A 27,725-nucleotide genomic window follows, 5' to 3' on the forward strand; every position below is an offset into this window, starting at 1 on the left:
GAAGGCCAGGTTCAGGTGCCTGCATATGACAGGTGGATCCCTATTCTACTCACCAAAGAAGGTATGCCAGATCATCGTGGCCTGCTGTATGCTTCACAACTTGGATTTGCGACGACAGGTGCCTTTTCTGCAGGAGGATGGTCCAGATGGCGGTGTTGTGGCAGCTGTGGAGCCTGTGGACAGTGATGAGGATGAAGCAGAGGAAGAAGACATGCAGAACAGGGACTCAGTGATCCTGCAATATTTCCAGTGAAACACAGGTGAGAATACATTTCTGCCTACTACATGTACTTTTAGACTACTACCTCTATCCTGTCTGTCGTTTTCACCCAGTGTATGGTCACTGAGTTGTCACTTTCCCTTACGGTTTCCCAGATGTGGGTCCCAACGTGTGTCATCTGCTTAGATTCATCATGGACTACAGCTGTGTGACATAGGTATGTTGACATTACTATTTCAAGAATATTTTGTCACTGTAATTTCAAATACACTATTTCGAAATCACAGACAGACTCCAGAACTTTTTGTGCTTTAGGTGTGTTTATTTAAATGCAAAATATTGGAGAGGGAAGTTCAATGGTGAGGACTGATGGCGGAGGAGTGTCCATGGCAGAGTCCAGTCTATTAGTCTCACAGGTGCATTGCCCATATGGGCATAGGAAGTGGAGCTGGGGCAGTTTAATTATGGACAGGGTGACAAAGTGGGACAGTGGGATGACAATCAGGGTGGTCTCATTTCTAGGCGGGGGTCTTGGCATTGTGCTCTGTCTTGTTCCTGGATCTCAGGGACCGTTTGCGGGGTGGTTCTCCGTCTGCAGGGGGTGGGGTGCTGGTGTGGTGGTCCTGTGGCGGGCGTCCTGTCAACTAGCGCCGGCGGAGGTGGTGGGCAGTTCATTGTCCATGCTAGTGTCAGGGGCCCCTTGTAGAGCCACAGTGTCCCTCCTGGTGTTGAGTACTTCCTTAAGCACACCTACGATGGTGCCCAGGGTGGAGCTGATGGTTCTGAGTTCCTCCCTGAAGCCCATATACTGTTCCTCCTGCAGGCGCTGGGTCTCCTGAAACTTGGCCAGTACCGTTGCCATCGTCTCCTGGGAGTGGTGGTATGCTCCCATGATGGAGGAGAGGGCCTCGTGGAGAGTGGGTTCCCTTGGCCTGTCCGCCCCCTGTCGCACAGCAGCCCTCCCAGTTCCCCTGTGTTCCTGGGCCTCCGTCCCCTGGACCGTGTGCCCACTGCCACTGCCCCAAGGTCCCTGTTGTTGTTGGGGTGGTGGGTTATCCTGGGTTCCCTGTAGTGGTGGACACACAGCTGATTGACGTGACCTGGGGTCGGAGGCATGGGCCCGCTGGGTGGGTGCTGTGCTGGTGTTTCCAGAGGGGGGAAGGTCCGTGGTGGCCTGTGCCTGTGTGAGGGGAACCGACTGTCCCTAGGCCCACGATGGTCCGGGCTGGTCATCTAGATCCAGTTGGACAGAGGTGCTGTCATCACTGTAGGCCTCTTCTGTTGGTGGAGTGGACATGTCTGGACCCTCCTGTCTGGTGACGTTGGGTAGTGGTCCTGCAGGGGTGGAAAGGCATGATTATTGCATCTGTGTGTGTCAAGGTGTGCAATGGGTGGGTGACCGTGTACCCCAGTGCTTGCATTCCTGTGTGGGAGCTTGTGTGATGATGGTTTAGGGGGGTGTATGGGTATGTGCAGTGGGCATGCTTTAGTGATGGGTGTTGCATGCAGGGCATGGTGTTGGGATTTGTGGTTTGTGATATTGGTACATTTGCGAGGAGTTGGAGTGATAGGGGTGAGGGCGAGGGTGGGGGTATGTGATAGCATGCAGGTAGGGTGGGGGATGTAATAGTTAAGATTTGACTTACCAGAGTCCATTGCTCCACCAGCTCCTGCGATGCCTTCAGGATGCAGAATCGCCAAGACCTGCTCCTCCCATGTTGTTAGTTGTGGGTGAGGAGGTGGGGGTCTGCCGCCAGTCCGCTTAACCGCCTGGTGGGGTCTTGATACCACGGAACGCACCTTCCCCCATAGGTCGTTCTACCATTTTCTGATGTCATCCCGATTTCTTGGGTGTTGTCCCACTGTGTTGACCCTGTCCACTATTCTTCGCCATAGCTCCATCTTCCTTGCAATGGAGGTGTGCTGCACCTGGGATCCAAATAGCTGTGGCTCTACCTGGATGATTTCCTCCACCATGAACCTGAGCTCCTCCTGCGAGAACCTGGACTGTCTTTGCCGTGCCATTCGGTGGTGTAGGTGATGTGTGGGGTGGTGTGTGGGGTGATAAGTGTGGTGATATGTAGTGGTGTGTTGTGTGAGGTGCTTGGAAGTTGTGTGGGTGATGGTGTTGTGTGCCTGTGGACGCTAGTATTGTTGATGGTGGTGTCTCTCTCTGGCCTTCGTTCGTGATTTTTGGTCGTAGGGGTTTTTGGGTGATGTGGGTGTGTGTTTTATATTGTATTGGGTGTGTGGGACTGGTGTGTGTATGTGTCTCAGGTGTGTATATTTCAAATTGTCCAATGTGGCTGTGTTTTGTAAGGGTGTGTGTATTTTGAGTGCGGCGGTGTGTACCGCCAATGGAATACCGCAGTTGAAAGACCGCCGCGTGTATTCGTGTGTCGTGATAGTGTGGGCATATTTCTGTTGGCATGACGGTGGAGGTTTTGTTTTCGCCAGTTTATCACTGACCTTTGGTGTGGCGGACTTGTGTGGGTGTCTGAATTTTGGTGGATTCCGAGCAGCGGGTCATAATGACCATGGCGTAATTCCACGTGTTGGCGGTCTTCTGCATGGCGGTAAGCGGCTTTTACCGCCAATGTTGTAATGACCCCCCTAAGTCACTCTGCTAAACAAGTGCAATGTGTAACAGTTGTCCATACTAATCTTTGTTCACAAATCATATGTTTTCCTGTCATGTCTTGCAGGTGTATCTATGCATTACACTGTAGGAGAGGTTTCTACTTTCGAAGACCCGATGCAACCAGTGATTGTCACCTTGAATGTCACATGTGTACATACAGTGTTGTGTCTGAGAGAGTTTAATTTGTATTAAGACATGTACAAATGGCATGTGTGTTAATTTAGACACCATCATCTATCCTTGCATATTAACATCATGTCTGATGCTGAGGGTGGGGAATATATAGAATGTTGCGCAGGTGCCAACGTGTGCTTCCATGGATTAGTGAGTCTCAGGAAATGTTATGTATGGCCACAGATACACTGATGTCAGTCACAAGATGTGTACGAGGAGCTGGATATCTGCAATGCATGGATGTTGCATACATAAGTTTTCACAGCACACGTACCAGCACTGTGTGCCACACGTTGCACAAATTTAGTCAGGACATGGTACAATATATGTACCTGGGTAGAGCTCTCCAAGGGCCTTTCGCCAAAAGTCACTTGCACCCACAGTACTTCACTGCTCTTTAATAATGAAGTGAGGCGCCGGACTTGCAAGGAGCTATTTTGAGAAGGACAACAGTTGAGTACACATTAAGATTTGCGCTCTTCTCCAGATAGATGTGGGACAAGTCCATGGTTGTTAGCAAATAAGATGTGTACAGATGAAACAACAGGTGTTAGCCATCATGATAGTTGTGAGCAAGCATGATCACATCACATGTGTATGAAATGTGCATGGAGAGTGTGTACCTGATAGTTAGGAGGTGTATCAAGTTTGTGCACAGATACAAGTAAACAGGTGCTGCACCCAGTACTGTGCCACTTCCCTTGCAGTCCTTTGCTCCCTCCTAGCTACCACCATGTGTGTGCCGTATATGATATATGGCGCACCATGGCACTGGGTATGTGCTAAATGTGGTTACCATCTTGATGGAAATGATGTACTATTTACGGTTAGTGCAAGAAAATCTAATGCTAACCCTAGACTATACATAGTGCCCATTGAGACCAATGGTATGCCCCTTTTAATTCCAGCTCTGAGCTGGCATTAAAAGTAGGAAAAACAAAAAGAGGTAGCTGAATCTCTTCGATTACAGTGCACTATTTTGGAAGTCACACTACCGGGGTAACGGGACCCTTGCATACATCTTGCCTGGCACAGGCCTAAGGTGAGGCAAGGGGTGACAAAGTAGCACAGGTATTGCACCACTTTGTTTATATTCTGCTGACCATTTGGCCTTGTGCCTTATTAGAGCCATATTGCTTATGTCACTGATGTGGTGCAAAGAGGCCCTAGACCCTCACACCTCTTGGCCCTGTGCAACCTTGGAGAGTCATTATCCCTGTGATGTACAAAATACTATAGATGCTTGCTAGGCAGATTTGTATGGACTTGGGTCTTGCCCTTGTTGTTGGCTTATTGACAACATGTGTCATCAGGAAATGCTGCTTACAAGGCATGCTTGTTCTTCCTCTACCCAACGCAGTTACTGATGACATGTTCTCCTCGTGTTTTACCTGTCACAATGACTCCATCCCAGAAACTGAAATTCACAAAACATATAGAATGGTTCCCGCACATTTGCAAGGTCTGAGCTGGTTACAGGAAGATGGCAAGGAGACACCTCACTGAAAAGTTGCCCGTGACATGGAAGGCCTTCCCTAATTGTGGGCCAGCTCAACGGCCTACAACCACCTCAACTAATGGAGTGTCCTTATCACCCAGAGCCCGTGGTGCTCCTTCAGGTCCTGCATCCTCAACATCTGCAGCACATCAGAAAGCACCAGCACCACAACAGCCGCAACCATCTGCCACTGGGTCCAAATTTGTGGCAGAAATGTATAGACAGACAATGCCAGAAATTATAAATTACTAAAATATATCAGAAGGAAGCAGAAGAAGCTGTAGGTGTGGGTACTCCCCACTACACTGGGACATCTAGTCCACAGTGACGATTGTTCAAAGTATTAGTGGGTCTTGGGGGTTAGACTTAGGTTAGGTAGGATAGAGTTGGTTAGTTGTAGGATATAGTTAGTGTAGTTTGGTGGTGGGATTTAGGCCTCTTTTTTGGGGGTGTAGTTGGGTGGGGGTTATGTTTAGAGGTATATGTAAAAAAAAAAAAATGTTCAACAAAATACAAAGAAAAAATATATTTATTGAGAACATAGGATTAGTTAGTATATGTGTAGCTGTAGTTTATGTTGTCCTACACGTCTGTTGTCTCATAAGGGGGCTGAGGGAACATTGTTTGTTAGGTCGTGTTATGTGAATAAGTTAAGTTTAGAATAGGATAGATAGCTGTAGGGTCAAGTTAAGACAAGTTAGTATAGGTTAGCTTAGTGTAGGTTAATGAGTAGGTTAGGTTTTTAATAGGTTGAGTTTTGAGGCTCCAATAAATCCTGTTATTTCTTTGAAAATTAGGTGTATATGATGGTTGACTGTCTGGGTGTTCTCATGTCTGCACTGGACAAGTAGGGGAAATGCCTTAGAGTATGCATTCAGTATTGATTTACATGTATGATTCTGTGCATCCCCAATGGCCAATGAGCTGTCTGGCAGTGCTATGACATCAGCTGCTCAAGTTCCTGACATTCTGACTGTGTATGGATCCAATAAATTGACAGGTGATGCAACATCAGTTGTCACTGTTAAGGTCTGTCACAATCATTTTAGAAAAGTTTTGCCCATTAAACTCCACCTTATGTACAGTATGGATACTAGCACACTGACCACTGCCTGTCACAATCTTAAATATGCTCTTCAGGAGACTCACACATTTGTTGTATGGTACACTCGTCAGGGGAATTTCTTGACACTCGAGTTCTGAGCCATTCATGCCATAATTCAACTTGCATGGATCTATGTTCAATACATGCATGGGAGGATCAGTAAGGTGTTTGTAGTCCACAATACTATCGGTCACCTTTATCATGTTTGAGGGACATGTCATGAGACATATATAGGAGAAGAATGCTGCATTAGTGAGGAGGTGTCCAAATTGACAAAAGGTAGGAATAGAGACAATGACAGTCCATAGAAGATAAGTCAACAATGGTTGAGTGAAGAGGGCACATTGCCAGCTGTCACAACACTGACATGACCTTAAGCACAGAACTAAGGAGATACCGTCCATGTGGCACAGACTGTTGCTACTGGGTGGGTTCACGTGTGAATGTTCCTTCCAAATCTTCATCCTCTGATGTGTGCGGTGCCTCTTGTGCCATGGGTGGTACTCTTGTTGAAGTTCAGGGGACCACAAACACATCAGGAGATAGAGATGTGGAATCAGAGGTCCACACAAAGGTATGTGGGAACACATAAGGCATTGTTCTGTAGCCATTTTAGTTATAACTCCATCAAAGTTATTTTAGCACACTAGGCCTTCCACTGTTCACTTTAACCTAGATATATTTTATTCAGCTTCATTTATTATTTTAACAGAAGCCACTTTTGCAGTCTTGTTTTATTTCTTCCTATGTAGCAGTTCTCGCTTAGGCCAGCACTACGTTCTCAAACAAGACATTCTTGCTGCTTACTCTGTGCTTTGCTCAAGGCTGTAGTAAGATAAGTTGCCAGTGAATGTGGTAAAAGTTTTGCGTCTTGTATTCATAGAAAAACACACATCCTTACGTGGGACATTTTTCAGGAACATCAGCTGTTTTATTATAAAAACACTTTTTTGTCCCTTACACGTTAGAGGGAGATTCCAGCCAGAGGACCACAACTGTATGCTGATTGCTGAATGTTTTGTTACAGCTGCCTATGCAGACTTCAGGCCTTTGCTCAGATATGTGGGATGATGTCTTCCCAGGGGAACCTGAAGGGCAGAATTAGAGCTTAACATGCTGTACACTATCATAGCCTAGGTAGGAATTAGTCAATAGACTTTGGTGACAATATGGTAGTGTCATTTCTATGCTTCACTCTCCTTGTCACAATTATAATTCTGTCATACTGTATCGTCCTGGTTATTGCAGTACATGCTTTGCTATCTAAGATGCAGTTGCTTCATTAAAATCTTAATGAACATACACTGCCTCTGTTTGTCATTGGGTATGTTAGACTAATGCCTCTGTTTGTCATTGTGTATGTGAGACTAATGTAATCGAGAGAAATGGATGAGACCTGAGTCACCACGATTTCCCTGAGAAATCAATTATGTCAGGTACTCGGCTGCCCAATCATCCCTGCCCCCTGGTGGAGATGAGGCACTGGTAGTTAGCCGGAGCAAAACCCAGATTGAGGGTGACAGGTGTTACCTGTAGTGGGTTAAGACTCAGTCTCCCACACCACAGGCGATTATGACGCTCGAAATTCAGAAATTCGAGAAGCAGACAAGGTTGTTGTTGTTGAAAAATGGTCAAATGTTTATATTTTTGCATTTCTGTTTGAGTGAGAGAGTGTGCAAGAGATACTGTAAAGGAGGGTGTGCTGCTGCAAAGAGTGAGATTGACGTCAGATTGTACCATGCTGATATAGGTCGACTGGTTTGAAGTCATGCTAGTATTGGTTGTGAACAATGAGCAGCGGATTGTGAGTAAATAATTACTTCTTGATTTGTAACTGAAAAGTTTATTGTTGTAAATTTGATTTCAAAATTAAATTCTTTAAGGCACTGAAAAGTTTAGTAAAAGATGACGCGTTTAGGAAGTGGGAGGGAGTGGAGACTCCAGGGCAATATGTATTGCCTGTTTGTGGCTTGAACAATGTCATAAAATTACTGGGAAATATGTGCATTAGCATTTCCATCCTATGGAAATTTTTATTTGAGAATTATTGAAAGTTTGAGGCATATTTTCTATGAGATTAAACCATTTCCTAGTCCTGCACAATTTGAGGCACTTAAAACTTGGGGACACAGAGCAGACAGATAGAGAAGTATGAGGGAAGAGTAAAGAAAGCAGTGGGAACTTGTGCAGAGTCTGGATGGGATAATCAACAGAAAGTTTGGATTTTTGACATAGTTGAAGGAACTAGATTATCTCTTGCTTTAACCAAGGAAGATGAGAGAAAACCAAGAACAAAAAAAAAGCCAAAGAAGGATACAAAAGGTAATAATAAGAATAAAGTTGCCAACTGTGAGAGTGATACTAATGATGAGTTAATAAGTCAGCTACTGCTGAATCATCTCTCATCGTATAACTCTGATCAAACAGGAGAGACAACTGAGACAAGGGAAAATGAGACTTTTGAGATATCTACTGTACCAGTAGAATCAATTGTGAGTCAGAAAGGACAGAATATAGGGGTAACTATTCCTCAGAATTCAAATGCTTTACCTTCTCCAGATGCACTGACAGTTCCTGTGGCAATAGGTCCCGTTGTTCCAGTATATGGTCCAGGAGCGACAGGAAATAATGCAAATTCATTAGCCGTTTCAACTGTTCCTATGTGAAGTAATATTCCATTTAAACAAAATAATTTGAGTGATTCAGCAATCAAGAGACTTCCTTCAGTCCCGTGCCAGATTGCCCCTAAAGGTATTTCCAATGCAAACCCACCTACAAGTCGAATAGGATTTTCTCCCAATGCTAGGGTTCCTGAGAAATCACCTAAATTTTTTCTGCCTCAAGATAGCACTACCCCAAATATTGTCTGTAATACCCCTCACAGAAGATTGCCCATGGACTTGCCAGATTTAGAAATGTCTATTGCTAGTACTCCAGAACATGGCAATTCTAGCTCTTCCAGAGGAGAGATAATACTTAACACACCAGCAGAAATACAAGCTATAGTTCACAAGAATTAGATGATTGGTATAAAACTTGGGGCCTTATTTATACTTTTTGATGCAAAACTGCACTAACGCAGTTTTGCACCAAAAAGTTTTGCACCGGCTTGCACCATTTTTTAGCACCAGCTGGGCACCATATTTATGGAATGGTGCAAGCCGGTGAAAAAGGTAGGCTAGCTTAAAAAAAAATGACGTTAGGCAGTTTTGAGTCAAAATAAATGATTCTGACCAGATTAGCATAATTGTTTTACGCTAAGGGGCATATTTATACTCTGTTTGCACTAAATTAGCGTCCGTTTTTTAAAAACTCTAATTCAGTGCAAAACTAACTCCATATTTATACTTTGGTGCTAGACCCATCTAGCGCAAAATTTATGGAGTTAAAGTCATTTTTTGGAAGTGGAAACCTACCTTGCCTTAATGAGATGCAAGGTAGGCGTTCCGGTGCAAAAAATTACTCTATGGCCTTAACGCCATATTTATACTCCCATGCAAAAATGGTGCAAGGAGAGAGCAGAGGTCAAAAAATCTGGGTCAGGGCAGGCGTTAGGGGACCCGTGGGCCTATTTCCATGGTGGAACACCATGGAATAAGCCCAGAGGTGCTCTCCCTAGGCCCCAGGGGCACCCCCACCCACACTAGAGGGACTGCGAGGATGGGGGACCCCATCCCAGGTAAGTACAGGTAAGTGCATTTTATTTTTGAAAGTGCCATGGAGTGCCCTGAAATGCGCCCCCATACATGGCACATGGTGCAATGGCCATGCCCAGGGGACCCCTGTCCTCTGTGCTGGCCATTGGGGTGGTGGGCATGACTCCTGCCTTTTCTAAGGCAGGAGTAATGGCATGGTAGGTTTAGCATAATAAAATGACGCTAATCTGGTTATAGTCATTTTTTTTTACTCTAACCTGCCTAAAGCCATTTTTTGGTGCTAACCCCTCTTCTTCTATACGGCCAGCCCCACCCGACTGAAGTCATTTTTTCAAACTCTAGCCTACCCTTTTCACCGGCTTGCACCATTCCATAAATATGGTGCCCGGCTGGTGCACAGAAATGGTGCAAGCCGGTGCTAAACTTTTTGGTGCAAAACTGAGTTAGTGCAGTTTTGCAGCACAAAGTATAAATAAGGGCCAATATTTTGTACGTTTGCGTCAAAAAATGACGTTAATGCAGTGCAAAAAAAGTATAATTCAGGGCCTTGGTGCTAGATGGGTCTAGCAACAAAGTATAAATATGGAGTTAGATTTGCACCGAATTAGAGTAACAAAAATGACGCTAATTCGTTGCAAACAGAGTATAAATATGCAGCAGAGCATAAATGTGCCCCTAAATATGGCGTTAAGGCCATAGAGTCATTTTTGCACGGGAACGCCTACCTTGCATCTTATTAAGGCAAGGTAGGTCTCCACTTTCAAAAAATGACTTTAACTCCATAAATTTGGTGCTAGAGGGGTCTAGCACCAAAGTATAAATATGGAGTTAGTTTTACACCGAATTAGAGTAAAAAAAAATGACACTAATTCGGTGCAAACAGAGTATAAATATGCCCCTTGGAATCACAAAATGAAACAGGAAGTTCAGGACTCTGTGGAAGAACATGTCAAGTCTCAGAGAAAGAGAGAAAGCTAGGGGCCTGATTTATATTTTGCCAACGCATTACTCTGCCACAACAGTGATGGATATTGTGTCTGACAAAATATCAATCCCATATGATACAATGGAATTTATATTTCAGTGATTGGGATATCTGTCACCATGATGGTGGAGTAGCTCATCTGCCTAAATATAAATCTGACCCTAGATCTGTCCAGATTGAATTTAGAATTGAATGAGATGATATTAGGAACACCTGAACAAGTTAATTAGACGAACTACAGTGTGTATGCAAAGATATTACAAAACGTACAGAACAGGTTTATGAGAGATTTCCTGATTTAGCTCAGAGATATGAAAGGAATTTGGACAAGTCTAAAGCATGACAGATAAGTTATTGTCTGCATTTCACAGATCAAGACATTACAAACATGATGACTCCAGGAACGAAACTACAGATTAGATCAGTGGTTCCCAACCTGTGGTCAGGAGACCCCTGGGGGTCTGCGAAGCCTCCTCAGGGGGGTCCGCAACTGCTTAGAAAATTAAACAATATTAACAGATTAGGTCCCCAACTTTCAGTAATGATTTAGTGGGGGTCCCTGGACCCCAATAATAAGTCAATGGGGGTCCCCAAGTTCCAGTTATTATAAAGTGGGGGTCCACAGAAGTCAAAAGGTTGGGAACCACTGGAATGGATAATTACTTGCTTGCATTAAAAAACGGGGTGACTCAGACAGATGGGAAGGATGATGGGCAAAGAAGAAGGATCAAAAGAACGTGAGAATAGAAATGCCTCCAGCCAGAGAAGAGAGGAGTGAGAAAGATGTAAACATAGTTCCTATGAGAGAAGTTCCTGGTGGAGGATTTGTTCATGTTCCTTAGATTAGAGGTGACATTCTGTTTTTCACAAATGATTTCCCAAAATTGAGAGAGAAAGCTTTGGAATGGTATAGACAGTTTGGGTGATTTGTGAAGCTTCAAAAGTGTCATGGGAAGATTTGAATGCATTGTTTGACATTGTTGTTCCAAGTAATTTGTGGGCTGAGTGCAAATTGGCTGTTGATTGGCCTGACAAAGAACCTATGAGAAATCAATAAACAAAGGCTCAGTCTCCAGCTGTGATGACTAAATATCAGAAAGTGACTGCATTTTTAAAAGAAAAGATGTCCCCTAACAATATTGATAGGCTGAAAATTGAGAGAATGACTCAAGAATGCAAGGAGTCTATGCATGTCCATTATGAGAGACTTTCAAACATTGTAGTAGTACAGAAACTATTAAGGCAAATGTTCTGGTACATTCTGTGATTTGTACAAGGATTAAAGCCAGAGATAAACAACATGATTCAAGAGCATTTCATTTGTTGGCAGAACAAACAAATCAATGAAATCCTGAGGGACGCAAAGTATTGTAGCTATGATGTGGAATTGAAACAGAGAAAGTTAATAATAAACTAATGATAATGAACACGAAGTCTGCACAAAGGATTCGGAATCCACAGTTTGTAGGGAATGCTGAAGGAATGCAGAGAATGTATCAGCAGGAAGTTCTGATGATTCAGGGAAATAATGATTTTCAACAGCAAGGAGAGGATGAGGTGTTCCAGTTGATCCAAGTGCACCTGTCGATATGATGACTATGAAGAGAACTAACCCATGTCATGTGTGCAACAAATTGGGCCATTGGAAACGGGAGTCTCCTGTTAATCCAAACAATAATCTTATACAGTATAGGGGGTTTGTACAGACACAGTGAAAATAATCAGATTCCGACCCAGTAGATACAACTTCTGAGAATGCAAAATTCTAAGGTGCCCAGAAACAGACAATGCAGGTTCCACAAGCCCCAATTCCATAGCAAAGAACAAATGTCCCCAGACCCAATTTGAATCAGGTTTAAAATGTGAATACCAATCCTTTTGTGAATTGGTACCCCATGATCCCTATGGATGATCACTACAACTCAGTTTCATCTCAATGGTGATGCCCAAAGGAGGAGGAGGAATGCATGCTTGATGCATCCTTAGAGGTAGACCAAATTGATCCATATGTTGATAGTGATGTTAATGGCCACTCTGTTTTATTTAATTTCTGATTGACACTGGTGCTACCCACTTTACTGTGAGAACAGCAGATGTTCCCAACCTACCCCTCTCAAGAAAAAAATCCAAGTTGTAGGTGTTGCAAACAAACAGTCTGCAAGCCCCATTACAGAAGCTCAATATGTAAAAATAGGATTCTTTGAGGGTGAAAACCAGTTAGTGGTGTGTCATTTCAGTCCTGTGAGTCTGCTTGGACAGACTTACTGTGCAAGAAGAATTTTTCAATTTTTGCACTCCAAGAGGCTTATAGATACGGTCTAATGATGAAGATGTGGCATTCAAAATTGTGAATCAAATCAAAGTGTCACACTTTATCCAATGTTAACTTGTGAAGATTTACTCACAGATTTCAAAGAAACAGTGTTATTTGAAGTATGGGATATTTCTGGAAAAGATATAGCTCTCATCAAAGGTATTGAGCCTGTACAGATAACAGTGAAACCAAATGCTGTGAATTAGAGAACCCCGCAATTCAGTTTGACTCCTGAAACAATTGCACTCCATGATTGAGCAAGTGAGATTGGAAGAGATAATGAGGAATCCATGTAACTCTCCTATTATGGGACTGTGGAATCCCAGTGGAAAAACTTCATAGTCCAAGGCCTTAGAAAAATAAAATAAAAATGTGATTCCTTGTTGTCCCGTGGTATTGAACAAAGCAGTTTTTTAATTCAGATTCTATGTGAAGCTAAGTATTTCACTGCGATTGACATGTGCTAAGCATTTTTCTCCATACCGCTGCATGAGGAGAGACAGTTTCTCTTTACATTTTGGTATGGCAGTCATGTTTTAGCATGGTGCCAAGTCCCATAAACGTATACAGAAAGTACCTCAATTTTCAATCAGATCCTGAAGAAGAATCTGGGTCCCTAGAGAGGCCCTTTTATTCAGTCTTGATTTAGTATATTGATGACCTACTAGTGGCCTAAAATACAAAAGAGTTTGCAGATATGATCCAATTGCCCTGTTGAACCACTTAGCTGAGAATGGACATAAAGGCCCTCATTATGATACTGGCGGTAAAAACCGCCTACCGCTGGAGTCAGAGTGGTAAATTGGCAAGTTGGCTTCAGCCAACCCGCCAATGTCATAATATGGCGGTACTTACCGCCAGCCTGTTGGCGGCACTTACTACCATATTTCCACCGACCGCTGGGGTCATAATGACCCCCAAAGTGACCCCAACCAAATTGCAGTATTGTAAGAAAGATGTCACCTTGGACATCACATTGAGAAAGGTGTAAGAAAGGTGTCACCAGAGATAATCACAGCAATTCTGAAATTGAATCTCCCAACAACTCAGAAAGAAGTCAAGATCTTATTGGGAATAGTTGGTGTTAGAAATGGGATCCCTGGATAGCTAAGGTAGGAGCCTAAGCGAGGCAGTAACCGCCACTCTAGTCAGGAAAAGCGAGCTGCACACCTAAGATAACCCCTGCTCCATCCCTTAGTAGCTTGGAATGAGCAGTTAGTCTTATCCCAGAGGCATTGTGTAAAACGTTACACAACACACACAGACCCAGTAACAAAAGAATTACCCCACACAGAAAACTCCACAACAAGTTATATGAAAATAAACTGTATTGCATAAAACAGCTTTGGACCAAACACGGCAAAAAACAATGATACTCTGCTAAGCAGGCAGTTGTCAGATCATCATCATTAGTAATACACACACCATGAAAGCATCCTTGTATTGTAAATGGCAGAGAACACAATGTTCTCCCCAATCATATAGGCGGTCATAACAACCCTGTCGGTCGGTGTTAAAGCGGCGGTAAAAGCGCCAACAGGCCTGCAGTAAAAAAAATGGAATTACGACTGTGGCGGAAACCGCCAACATAGACAGCCACTTTAACACTCCGACCGCCAAGGCGGTACAAACAAACACTGCGGCGGTAACCGCCAACAGACAGGAGGAGGACAATGTAGCGCCCACAGAATTACAACAGTCCAATCCGCCACCTTTTCTGGGGCGGATTCACCGTGAACAAAAACATGGCGGAAACAGGACTTAGAAGGGGAAACGTTCACCTCCACACATCCCACGAGGAACCAGGAAGACATTGAACCAGAACTTCAGATTCTTCCAGCCTTTATCTTCCTGCTCCTCTACCAGGAGCACGAACGCCGGTGGCGAAGACCACAGTGAGTACTGCACCTACGACACAGGGGAGGGGGAGGGAAAAAACAGTGACACACACACACAACACGCAACACTCCCACCCCCACCCTCACCCACGACAACACACACACTAATACATCATGATACATTACAGTTACACCCCACAACCCCCCTGGAAGAATGCAAGGACAAAAGGAAATGAGTCGAATGATTGTAATATATTCAAATACAGTAATAAAAAATATATACATAGACAAAGATATTCACACTATAAACATATATATATACACCAAGAATGCAAGTCCAAGGGATTCCACTATCATAATCCGTGGACCACTGGGCCCAAAAAGCATGGGCGAGGCCCACACTCAATCCCCGAACAAGACAGAGAGAACACTGCTGAGGCATCAGATAGAAATAAAACAGGCACCTCAGGGGGAAGGAAAGGGGGGACACCTCAGCCGGATGAGTGCACGAAGCCAGATCCACAAGGGGGCTCCATGCCCACTGCTGTATCATGGGGAGTGCAAAGCCACAGTCTCTCAAGTATCTACAGTGGGTGGTCTGCCCACTGTTCAATCATGGAGAGTGCAAAGCCACAGTCTCTCAAGTCTCTACAGTGGGTGGTTTGCCCGCTGTTCAATCCCTGGGAGTGCAAAGCCACAGTCTCTCAAGTCTCTATAGTGGGTGGCCTGCCCACTGTTCAATCCTGGGGATTGCAAAGCCACAGTCTCTCAAGTGGATAACAGTCTCCACTGGTTCTGGAGAGGGCTTGGTGCCCAGAGTGCTTCATCCTGCCAAGGACTGAGGTAGTGGATGTCTTTCTCCACTGGTTCTGGAGGGTGCTTGGTGCCCAGAGTGCTTCATCCTGCCCGTGGCGGCCTCAGTAGGGTCGGCATCATTGGCGCTCACTGTCCTGCGGTGCTGCTGGTGGGAATGTCCAGGGATGTGGTGCTGCTGGCCGCGGTGTCCTGGGCAGCGGTTCTGCTGGCGGCGGTGTCCTGGGCAGCGGTGCTGCTGGTGGCGGTGTTCTGGGCAGCGGTGCTGCTGGCGGCGGTGTCCTGGGCAGCGGTTCTGCTGGTGGCGGTGTCCTGGGCAGCAGTGCTGTTGGCAGGGGTGTCCTGGGCAGGGGTGCTGCTGGTGAAAATGTCCTGGGCAGCGGTGCTGCTGGCGGCGGTGTCCTGGGCAGCGGGGCTGGTGGCGGTTTTGCCTGCCGTGCAGATCTTCCCAGACTTGCCGGTTTTACTGTGCCCCTCCCCCACCTTGGATGGTGACGCAGCTGTCTCCACACTCTCAACTGTACCCCTGGGAGCGGCTTTGGTGGCTGATTTCTTTCCCCTCTCCCGCCGGGCACTGGCCAACTTTTTATGCTTTACAGGTGGGGGACTGTCCTTGCTGTGGCTCCTTGCCACACTGGCTGCCCTGCTGCCTGGTGCACTCCAGAAGCCGGTGACTACTGGCACCACTCATCCCATCGATGTTGTGGCTGAGGTGCTGGGTTGGGACCTGGAGAGTCGGGCCCTAGGAGACTGAAGGAGGGGGGGAGGTGAGGGAAAAAGGTCAAGGTTGTTCAGGAAAAGTTTCTTAGGAACACTGGGACGGGTAGCTGGAGGGGGTTTGGGAGTAGAGGAAGAGGTAATTGTTGTAGGAGGTGTACGTTTGCTGACTTTGGGTAAAGGTGCATGGGCTGGAGGCTGTCGTGAGGTGGATGGCTGTAGTGTGGGTGTGTGGCTGTGTTTGTATACCTTTGGAGGTGGCCTAACAGACACAGTGGGAGAAGACACAGGGGACGTGTGAATGGTAGTAGGGGTGGTGACTGCATGTGAGCGGGGTGTGGTGGTGGGTGTGCTGGTGATGGACGTAGTGGCTGAGGATGTAGTGCATGCAGATGTGAGTGGAGACGATACAGGGAGGGAGGAGGGAGATGAGGAGGAGGGGGACACAGTGGAGGCAGTGGATGTTGGTTTGTCTGCATGTGTCTGATGCTTGCGTGAGTGCCTGTGGGATGTGTGGTGCTTATGTTTGCCAGAGCTTCCCTTGTGTGTTGAGGTGTGTGCATGCTGGTCTGATGGTGTGCTTGGGATAGGCTGAGGTACAGGGGTTTGGGTCTGGGTGGAGGAAGTTGTAGGGGGGAGGCTAGAGACAGGGACAATGGCTGCCATCAGTGCTGAAGCCAGAGTCTGAAAAGCTCGCTGATGGGCTGCCTGACTAGAGTGAATGCCCTCCAGGTATGCTTTGGTTTGTTGCAACTGCCTCTCTACACTCTGGATGGCATTCAAAATGGTAGACTGCCCAACAGTGAGTGACCTGAGGAGGTCAATGGCCTCCTCACTCAGGGCAGCAGGGGTGACAGGGGCAGGGGCTGAGGTGTCTGGGGCGAAGGAGATGCCCACCCTCCTAGGTGAGCGGACACGGGACACACGCTGAGGGGCTGCTGGGAGGGCGGTGCTGGTAGGGGTGGTGGTGGCTGTACCTGTAGATGCGGGGGCACAGATGGGCCCGCCACCACAAGGGAGCTCCCATCAGAGGAGGAGTCCGTATCGCTGGTGTCAGCTCCTGCCCCCACTGTGGAGCTCCCCTCGCCCTCTGTCCCACTGGTGAATTCAGACTCCGTAGTGTCACCCTCCAGGGCCATGTGGGATGCAGCTCCCTCCTGCTCCGGTGCCACTGCTCCTCCGCCTGATGATGCTAATGCACACAAGAACAGGGAGACCACAAAAAGGGGGGAAGACAGAAGAAAGACATGATGAGTGCATGCAATACCGCTACTGTTGGCGGACACTACAGACACAGAAGCCCCCTGCACTACGCTACGCACTTGGAGTTCCCTATTCAATCCCAGGGACATAGGTTGCAAGGCTATGCCCGATTTCTGAACACATGGATGTCACAGGAGCCTGACTAGGTGTAGTTGGCACTGTAAACAGGTGGGGTGGGGTGCCACAGGGCCTGCTTTAAGAAGGGTCCTTGCCTACTAAACTCACCCTGGCCTAGGGGAACCCAGAGCCCACCTCCCCCACCCAGACACCTACAATGAGTGCTGAATCAGCTGAATGAGAGTGTACTCACCCCCTTGTGGCTGCTGTGATGCCCTCAAACGCCCATCCAACTCCTAGTACGCCACCACCAGGATCCTGAACATCAGGGGGTCATGGTGCGACAGGCACCCCTCCCACGTTGGGAGGCCATCCCCAACTGGGCCTCCACTATCTTTTTGCTCCAGCGGCGAATGTCCTCCCATCTTTTCCGGCAGTGGGTGCTCCGTCTGTGGTAGGTACCCAGGTTCCGGACATCCTTGGCGATTGCATGCCAAATGTCCTTCTTCTGGTGGGCGCTGACCTACAGGAATAGTAGAGTGGAAAAAGAGAAGTTATTACCGTCTGCACTGTCACAGTCATTGGCCCGCATCCCTACCCTTGCCATGACGCACATGCACTCACTGTTGTTTCATGCACGCCTCATTCTCCCCCCCCACTATCTTTCATCCACACCACTCCACACAGGCATTGCCCATACAGCATGCTCACAGTGTACATACCTGTTTGTCTGGAGGACCATAGAGTAGCATGTACTGGGGGAGGACCCCATCCACGAGTTTCTCCAACCCCTCCGTGCTGAAGGCAGGGGCCCTTTCCCCAGACACACGAGCCATTGTCTATTCCAGACTGAGGTCACAGCAGCACTTGCAGCGTAGGTGCTCTTCTGTTGAAGATCAGGTATCAAGTGATTGAGCAGAGTGAAAATGGCGGTCACGTCCACCTGCGTTTATCGTCATTGGCTCCTGGGACCCATAGGGTCCAATGTTAACCAATGCAGGATTGTGCCGCGGTCTTCGACCGCCTATCGCAACAGTGTACAACGCCAGCGCAGTCACCTCATATCCCCTTGTCCCACTTTACAGGTCAGGCAGCCGCCACTTCATGGGCCCACATGGCATTATTTTGGACTGCGTCACACATATCTAGGCCTTGCCTAAACACTCATACAGGCATATGTCGATTTGCTAATATTTTCAGAGTAAGCTGTGTTTACGCACCTCAGAGTTGGTTGACTCTCTGCTCGCTGTTCTCCTCCATGGGCACCGTACGCTGGGGCATGTGAGGAGATGGCGGCATCCTCCAGTTTACAGACCGCTGGTGGACCTGTCGACAATGGAGGAGCGACATGTGATCATCACCTACAGACTTGATCGTGCCACAATCCAGGAACTGTGTGCCTAGTTGGAGCCAGACCTGATGTCAGCTATCCGCCATCCCACAGGAATCCCCACTCAAGTGCAGGTGCTGTCAGTACTCCATTTCCTAGCAAGTGGGACTTTTCAAACTACAGGGGCTATAGCATCAGGGATGTCCCCAGCCTATGTTCTCCAACGTGTTGTCCAGAGTGTTGTCTGCCCTGCTGAAACATATGCGCAGCTACATTGTGTTCCCTCAGGTGGAGGATTTGCCTACCGTGAAAGGTGACTTCTATGCCCTGGGACATATCCCCAACATCATAGGTGCCATTGATGGGACACATGTGGCCTTGGTCCCCCCCGCAGGAGTGAACAGGTGTGCAGAAACCGGAAGCGTTACCATTCGATGAATGTGCAGATGGTGTGTTTGGCCGACCAGTACATCTCCCATGTGAACGCCAAATTTCCAGGCTCAGTGCTTGACGCTTACATTCTGAGGAATAGCAGCATCCCTTATGTGATGGGGCAACTCCAGAGGCACCGTGTGTGGCTATTAGGTGAGGACATGGACCCTATACAGTGTGACTAGGTGTCTGGGTCTGGGGATGTCCCTAAGAGTTAGTGTGTGTCTCACAGTTGTCCCTCAACATTTTCAGGTGGCTCTGGTTACCCCAACCTGTCATTGCTACTGACCCCAGTGAGGAATCCCAGGACAAGGGCAGAGGAACGCTACAATGAGGCACATGGGCGAAGTAGGAGGATTATAGAAAGAACATTCAGCCTCCTGAAGGCCAGGTTATGGTGCCTCCATATGACAGGTGGTTCCCTATTCTACTCACCAAAGAAGGTGTGCCAGATCATCGTGGCCTGCTGTGTGATTCACAACTTGGCTTTGCGATGACAGGTGCCTTTTCTGCAGGAGGATGGTCCAGATGGAGGTGTTGTGACAGCTGTGGAGCATGTGGACAGTGAAGACGAGGAAGCAGATGAAGAGGACATAGACAACAGAAACACGGTGATTCATCAATACTTCCAGTGAGACAGGTAAGAAGACATCACTGACTGCTACATCTGATACCCTTGTTCTACCTCTCATCTGCCTGCCACTTTCACCCAGTGTATGTACCCCTGAGTTGTCACTTTCCCTTTCAATTTCACAGATGTGGGTCCCACTGTTTGACATCTGCTTTGTTTCCACATGGACTAGAGCTGTGGGACATAGGTATGTTGACAATACATAGGATATAGCATTTTTCCACAGTTATTGCAAATACACATTTTCGAAAACACAGACTGAATCTAGATTGTTTTGTGATTTAAGGGTGTTTATTTAAGTGCAAAATATTGGAGGGTGTTGTAAAATTGGCAGGGGTGATGGTGGAGGAATGTCCATGGCAGAGTCCAGTCTATTAGTCTCACAGGTGCATTGTCCAAAGGGACATAGGAAGTGGAGCTAGGGCAGTTTAAGGATGGACAGGGTGACAAAGTGGGACAAAAGGATGACAATCAGGGTGGTCTCATTTCTTGGCGGGGTCTTGGCATTGTTCTCTGTCTTTGTCCTGGATCTCAGGGACCATTTGTGGGGTGGTTCTCCATCTGCAGGGGGTGGGGTGCTGGTGTCATGGTCCTGTGGCGGTGCCTCCTGTCCACTAGTGCCGGCAGAGGTGGTGGGCAGTTCATCATCCTGGCTAGTGTCAGGGGCCCCTTGTTGTACCACAGTGTCCCTCCTGGTGTTGGCGAGTTCCTTCAGCACCCCTACAATGGTGCCCAGGGTGGTATTGACGGATTTGAGCTCCTCCCTGAACCCCAAATACTGTTCCTCCTGCAGCCGCTGGGTCTCCTGAAACGTGGCCAGTACCGTTGCCATCGACTCCTGGGAATGGTGGTAGGCTCCCATGATGTTGGAAAGGGCCTCGTGGAGAGTGGGTTCCCTGGGCCTGTCCTCCCCCTGTCGCACAGCAGCCCTCCCAGTTCCCCTGTGTTCCTGGGCCTCTGTCCCCTGAACCGTGTGCCCACTAGCACTGCCCCCAGGTCCCAGGTGTTGTTGGGGTGGTGGGTTCCCTGTAGTGGTGGACACACTGCTGCTTTGCGTGTCCTGGGGACAGAGGTATGGGCCCGCTGGGTGGGTACTGTGCTGGTGTTTCCAGAGGAGGGAAGCTCTGTAGTGTCCTGTGACTGTGTGAGGGGAACCGACTGTCCCGTGGTCCCAGATGGGCCGGACTGGCCATCTTGATCCAGTTGGACAGAGCTGCTGTCATCACTGTGGGCCTCTTCTGTGGGTGGACTGGACATGTCTGGACCCTCCTGTCCAGTGACGTTGGGTAGGGGTCCTGCAGGGGTGTAAAGGCATGATTATTGCATCTGTTTGTGCCATGGTGTGCAATGGGTGGGTGACCCTGTACCCCAGTGCTTGCATTATTGTGTGGGACCTTGTGTGATAATTGTTTAGGGGTGTGTGGGTATGTGCAGTGGCCATGCATTGGTGATGGGTGTCCATGCTTTGGTGTTGCATGCAGGGCTTGGGGTTGGGATGGGTGGTTTGTGATAGTGGGACATCTGTGAGGAGTTGGAGTGATGGGGGTGAGGGCGAGGGTGGGGGTATGTGATAGCATGCAGGTAGGGTGGGGGATAAAGTAGTGAAAGATTTGCCTTACCAGAGTCCATTCCTCCAGCTACTCCTGCGAGGCCCTCAGGATGCAGTATAGCCAAGACCTGCTCCTCCCATGTTGTTAGTTCTGGGGGAGGAGGTGGGGGTCCGCCGCCAGTCCTGTGTACTGCCATCTGGTGTCTTGAGACCACGGAACACACCTTCCCCCGTAGGTCGTTCCACCTCTTCTTGATGTCTTCCCATGTTCTTGGGTGCTGTCCCACTGCATTGACCCTGTCCACAATTCTGCTCCATAACTCCATCTTCCTAGCTATGGTGGTGTGCTGCACCTGTGATCCAAATAGCTGTGGCTCTACACGGATGATTTCACTCACCATGACCCTGAGCTGGGGTGTCTTTGCGGTGCCATGGGGTGGTGTGGGTTATGTGTGGGGTGGTGTGTGTTGTGTTGTGTGGGGTGGTGTTTAGGGGTGTGTAGTGTTTTGTGCGTGGATGTTGTGTGAGTGATGGTGTTGAGTGCCAGTGGATGCTAGTTTGTAGATGGTGGTGTCTCTCTCTGGCTTTCAGTCACAATTGTGGTCATAGGGGTTTGTGGGTGATGTGGGTGTGTGTTTTATATTGTATTGAGTGTGTGCAAGTGGTGTGTGTATGTGAATCAGGTGTGTGTATTTGGAATTGTCCAATGTGGTAGTGTTTTGTAGATGTATTTTGAGCGTGGCGGTGTGTATCGCCAATGGAATACCGCGGTCGAAAGACTGCCGTGTTGATTCGTGGGTCGTGATAGTGTGGGTGTATTCCTGTTGGCGTGACGATGTCGGTTTTGTTATCGCCAGTTTATCACTGACCTTTGGTGTGGTGGACTTGTGTGGGTGTCTAAATTTTGGCAGATTCCGAGCTGTGGGTCATATTAGCTGTGGCGGAATTCCGCGGTCGCGGCGGTGTGTTGGTGGTCTTCTGCACAGCGGTAAGCGGCTTTTACCACCAATGTTGTAATGACCCCCAAAGTCTATGATTTACTAAATGCATAACAGCTACCAGCATAAATTGCTCTTGTCAAATTTCTGGTCTACTGCAAAGGTAATGATTGTATCACTGTCTGCAATATTTATGCAGATCAGATGGCCAGATACTGTGCTTTGAATTCTTGTTTGTTCACTGATGAGTACTCTAATGAACATTCTGGTGAAACAAATTACAATCTCTTGTTAACTGCTGCAGATTCATGCGAGGAAGTTAAGAGGTTACGGGGAAACGTGTCAGAACCTGAACAGCCGGGTTGGATCAGAGAAGAATGTGTCCAAAGAGATAAGGATAATGTTTGGGTTTCAAGTGATGAAAGAGTTGCGATGCCTAAAAGTTTGTTACCCCCTGTGGTAAGGCATTACCACAGTCCAGCTCATGTGGGATACGATGCCATAGGCCAACTGTTACATTAGACATGGTTCAACCCTAGGTTCAGATTGATGACAGAGGCTTTGTGTTACTTGTGTGTTACATGTCAGCAAACGAATGTGTGCAAATGAACTGCAAAACCCTGAGCCTCATAGGGAGACCAGGAGATCCTTTCAATAAGATACAGTTAGACTTAATCGAGCTTCCAGTGTGCAATAGATTGAGATACATTTTGGTCACTGTATGTATTTCCTCCTGTTGGGTTGAGGCTTACCTGACCAGGGGAAATTACAGTCTGACAGTAGGAAAACTGTTGCTAGGAAAACTGATACCTCAGTTCGGGTTCCTGACTTCTTGTGAGTCAGACCGAGGGATATACTTTAACAGTGAAGTTACTGTGTGCAGCATTGCAAGTTGAGCAGAGACTACATTGCAGTTACAGTCCTTAGACTTAAGGCATTGTTGAACAAGTTAATGGCACTCTGAAATCCAGATTAGGCAAACTATGAGCTTCCACCTCGTTGAAACGGCCTGATGAATTGCCCCTTGTTTTGATGACTCTTTGCAGTACTCCAGACAGAAAAACAGGTCTCTCCCCACATGAAATTCTCATGGGGTGCGCCATGAGATTGTCAGCTATGAGTGCAAAGGTGCTTGTGAAATTACAAATCGCATGGTACTTGATTACTGCAAAGGGCTGGCAGACATGGTTCATTGCATGTCTCATGAAGGTTGAGAAGCTACAATACAGATGCAGCAGGACCTGTGTCATGACCTGTGCCTAGGTGACTGGGTGGTGGTGAAAAAGCACCTTTGGAATTCTTGCTTGGAGCCTTGGTGGAAGGGGCCATACCAGAATATTTTTGTGACCATAACAGCTGTAAAATGTAAAGATCTCCCCAACTGGATCCATGCAGTGCACACTTGCAAAGTTCCAGGTCTCCTTGATGAAACAGCTCCTGTCTCTGAAGGGACCGTTACAGTAAGTCAAAGGGATCAGGTTAAACAAGCTGTTGGGGAGGAGCAAGTGACTGAAATAGCACATGTACAGGCTGAGGGGAGTCTGAGTGAGACAACAACTGAGGTTGGTCAGAAGGGGCGAGAAAAGAAGAATTGACTGCGCAAAACTAAGATGTTGATAAAGGACCTAGAGCTGTAGCAAAAGAAGTTGTGCCTGGAGACTGGTGGTCAAAGGAACAGACTGCACCTGATGTGCGAATTCCACAAACTATTCCAGAAGAGACTGATGAATCTGGCTGTGATGGTTATGGTGAAGAGCCAGTAATCTTGAGAACAAAAAGAAAGAGATTACATTGTTGGAGGTACGCCGCACCTGAGTGGACGTACTTTGCAGCAAATGACTGGGAGAGAGAATTTGAAGTCTTTTGTTTTAAGAATTTGAATCCAACTTAACTTCTTTGAACTCGTTCGTGTGGCGGAACTGAACTTTAAAATTACATTGCCATTTGATAAACTGAGACATTATATTTTGGAAAAAGGACAATGTTTGCTTTGCTTTGCTCATACGAAAAGACTGAAAGAGACAATGCTGCCTTTTAATAAACGGTCTGAATCAGGACGAGCGATGGAGCCTAGAAACAAATGTAGTTAATGCTAATATATGTGTACAGGAGTTTTAATCATATCAATTATAGGAATGATTCCTTTACTTTTCTTTACTTTTAGGGTTGAGCTTACCTACACATTGTAATATAGGGCATATGAGGTCCACTGGTCCACCACAAGTTACATCTACTATTAGTAATAGAACACCTTTAGTAGATGGGAAGGAGTTACATGTAGATACCTCTAGAGGAGATCTCTCATCAAATGTGTAATATAAATTGCTTTATAAGTGCATTGACACCATGGATGTAATTAAATTGATATGTGTGTATGCGGTTACCTGCCTCAGCTAGTGAGGTAATAATATATATCTTAGTTTGCCCTTGACAGATGGTATTTCTTGTAGTTTGTTGCTGTCTCTTTTATATGGGCAAAAATATTTTCAGTATCATTATTTGAACTACAACTTAGTTTTCTCTGTAGTCCTCATCATGGAACATTTGAGCAGCATTGCCAAAGCCAAAAACATAGAGAAAGTGGGAGTATTCTTTGAACCGACTTTGACATTAGGTACAGTTTATGCCCAAAGAAACAATTTAACCTGTATTCTGACCAGAGTAGAAAAGGAGATTTTTCGGTCTGGTTGAAGACATAAGTAGAGGAATGATGATAAAATTACAGAAGGGTATTGGAGTACGAGGTTGGGAACGAGTGGAGATTGACAAAATGGCTGCAGGAGATCAAGATGCTTTCACCCTGGATTGCTAACGTGTGGGAAAACTATGTGTATATAGGCCCAAATTAAAGGCAGACAGCAAATTTGTAGGAGCAATTGAATGGAGACGTGTTTGAATTTTTAAGAGTAGTTGGACCGTTATGTTAGTTGGACAGGATCACACTATACGAGGTGTGTATCTCATTTGTGGAAATCATGCATATTTCAGATTGCCCAAATGCTTTGCTGAGTATAGCTTTGGCTAGCACGTGATTCTCTGAGAATACTCTTGACCGAGCATCTAAAATGCTGACACCTTCACTTTTTACTTGCTTTTACCTTCATAGGTCATTTACCTTTTGCCCCAATTAATTTTTTCCAAAATATATTTGTCCTTTATTTTCCTTTTACTCTTCGTCCTTGTGTCCTTTAGATTGAGACATATGCATTCTTTAGGTTCTTTGGAGATTTCTGTTGGGCCTTATGTTAGTTGTAATAATGTGTTATAGATTGTACCAGTGTCTGTTTTCTGAGCATGACATTTTACTGCTGGTGTTCTGTATAGCAGTCTCTTGTTCCTTGCATACTTTATTTTAATTGGTGGTCCAGGTGTCATTCTGTATCTTTACAGTATGTACAGTATGTTTTTGAGATTTGTCTATATTAACCTGAGTATTAATTTGTAATAAAACCCTATAACTTGATTTCCGACTTGGGTTTTCAATGCGTGGCCAAGTGGTTGCACTGTTTAAATGCTGATGGTGTAGGGTTGGTTCCTATTTCTAGGTAAACCCTTTGCATGGACCCAAAGATTTGTCGACCTCGTTTAGAGCATACCAAGTAAATGCCCCATCAAAGGTTAGTAACTTGCTCTCTTATATGCAAGAGAATTTCTTGTTGCAGATAGGTAACAGATTTTGAATGTGTACTGTGGAAAAGATACAGGACATGCAGATTGTAAGTTGTTGAAAACAGTTTATAGCAAGTTAAATGTGTTGTTTAAAATGTGTGCCAACATGCAGATTGAATACTTGGCCCCCATATTGAACTGAAGAAGAGTATTAGATACATGTATCGACATAGATATCGCCTTACAATACAAAGGCTATTGATGTTACCTGTTAAAAGTGCCACTTGTTGGTGTGGTAAGGCAGTGTCTTTCCCACTGCCTTCTTACAACAGGTATTCTCACACCACAATTGAACAGTAATGTATTATTACGGGAGCAACGTTACAGATTCACGAGCATGCAGCAATAATCCACTTACATTATTATTATTTTTAATTGCACGAAGACGTTTCTCAAAGTAATTCATTGCTTTCACAAAAAATCATTAAAGTGTGAAATAAAACGTTTAGGGAAGCTGTTTACTCTGATGCCATCCTGTAGCTTGCACACTGCTTTGCATTCACTATCATTTAGATACGATCTGTCTGGTCAAGTCAGAACGACCAGAGCAAGGTTATCACAACCTTTTATAGAAGTACGGGAGCACCTGCCAGAAACCTCATGTAAACCAGCATAACTAAATATGCATTTCTTTCATCATTGTGTATCAACTAGATTTTACAAATCTTTGCAAAAATCTAATTTAATCTATGTTAGTTTCTGCATTATTGTACAAAATTACAATTATTTCAAGTCTTTCTACACTCCGATTTTTGGCTTAACCTTAATGTTATGGTGGTTTAAAGCAAATATTTGTCTAGTTTGATAAAAAAAAAAAAAAAATGTGGCGTTTCGGCCAAGATATACTGGTTGGTAGCCACACGCTTCTCTTTTTCTGCTATAAAAGCAACAGGGAAACTGCTCACCTCCATTCACCGCCACAATGAGGGGAATCATCCTAGCCCTTTTGGTTGCCCTTGTGGGTAAGCTGACATTTCTGCTCTTTTTAAAGGAAAGATTTGGGGTTGGATAGAAAATCTTTCTGATTTAGAATTTTGTTTTTGATGTTTTTGAAGCACACTAGCACAGTTAGATTTCTTTTATAATACTTGTGGGAAATGAGGTAGAGTGACAAGATGAAGATAATCCGTATTCATATTATGTAAAGATTTTCGATATAGAATTAAACTTTTATGAGTTTGGTTCTAATCTGTTTCTCACGTTTTTGTTTGATATTCCTCCCCACAGGCAGCGAGCAGTACAGCCATGGTATGTATTTGTTTTTTGGTTTTAAGTAGTGTGTTTACCTGTTTAACCTTGCTGCAGCTTATTATGTGATCATTGCCATGTGAAATGGCCACCTAAGCTCTTATCTCTGTGTCTTCTTCCAGATCCCGTCTTCAGTGAAAGTAAGACCTATGTTTTCCAGTACGAGGCCATTATCCTAAATGGGTTACCGGAGGTTGGTCTGGCCAGATCTGGAATGAAGCTTAACTGCAAGGTGGAGATCAGTGGATTTGCACAGAAGGCGTATCTCCTCAGGGTAAGACTGAACACAGGCACGAGGTGTGCAGTGGGAGGAGGCTCTCCTAGAATCATAGCATAAGTGATAAAAGTAAAACTAATGCGTACATATAGTCAACATTGAGAGTCGAATCATTTGTCGGTTAGTAGCAATTTTTATACATTTGTTTTTATCTTATTTATTATAAGATAGCATTGTTGCTACAATATATCTTTACTAATGGTAAAACGGCCTTCGGGATTCACTTATCCACTTCTGTTGGGTCTCCATAAACCTAAGGGTTGTGCTCTGATGTTTTCATGCAACTTTTCGCTGTCACCACAGGTCTGCGGAGACCCACAACTGGCATGGGATTCTACGCATGCTAATGTGCCTAACGCAGAACCACTAC

General features: G+C 45.9%; 1 protein-coding gene across 1 annotated transcript in view; it reads left to right on the forward strand.

Moving 5' to 3' along the window:
• The window catches only part of LOC138293928 (vitellogenin-A2-like), a 124,554-nt gene that overhangs the window by 28,218 nt on the left and 68,611 nt on the right, over window positions 1-27,725 (forward strand). Inside the window, exons 2-3 of the mRNA XM_069233207.1 lie at window positions 27,058-27,078; window positions 27,201-27,352. Coding sequence (XP_069089308.1) covers window positions 27,058-27,078; window positions 27,201-27,352 — 173 coding nt within the window. The remainder of the gene's footprint in view (window positions 1-27,057; window positions 27,079-27,200; window positions 27,353-27,725) is intronic.

Source organism: Pleurodeles waltl, chromosome 4_2 (genome assembly GCF_031143425.1).
Source record: "Pleurodeles waltl isolate 20211129_DDA chromosome 4_2, aPleWal1.hap1.20221129, whole genome shotgun sequence".
Taxonomy (NCBI): Eukaryota; Metazoa; Chordata; class Amphibia; order Caudata; family Salamandridae; genus Pleurodeles; species Pleurodeles waltl.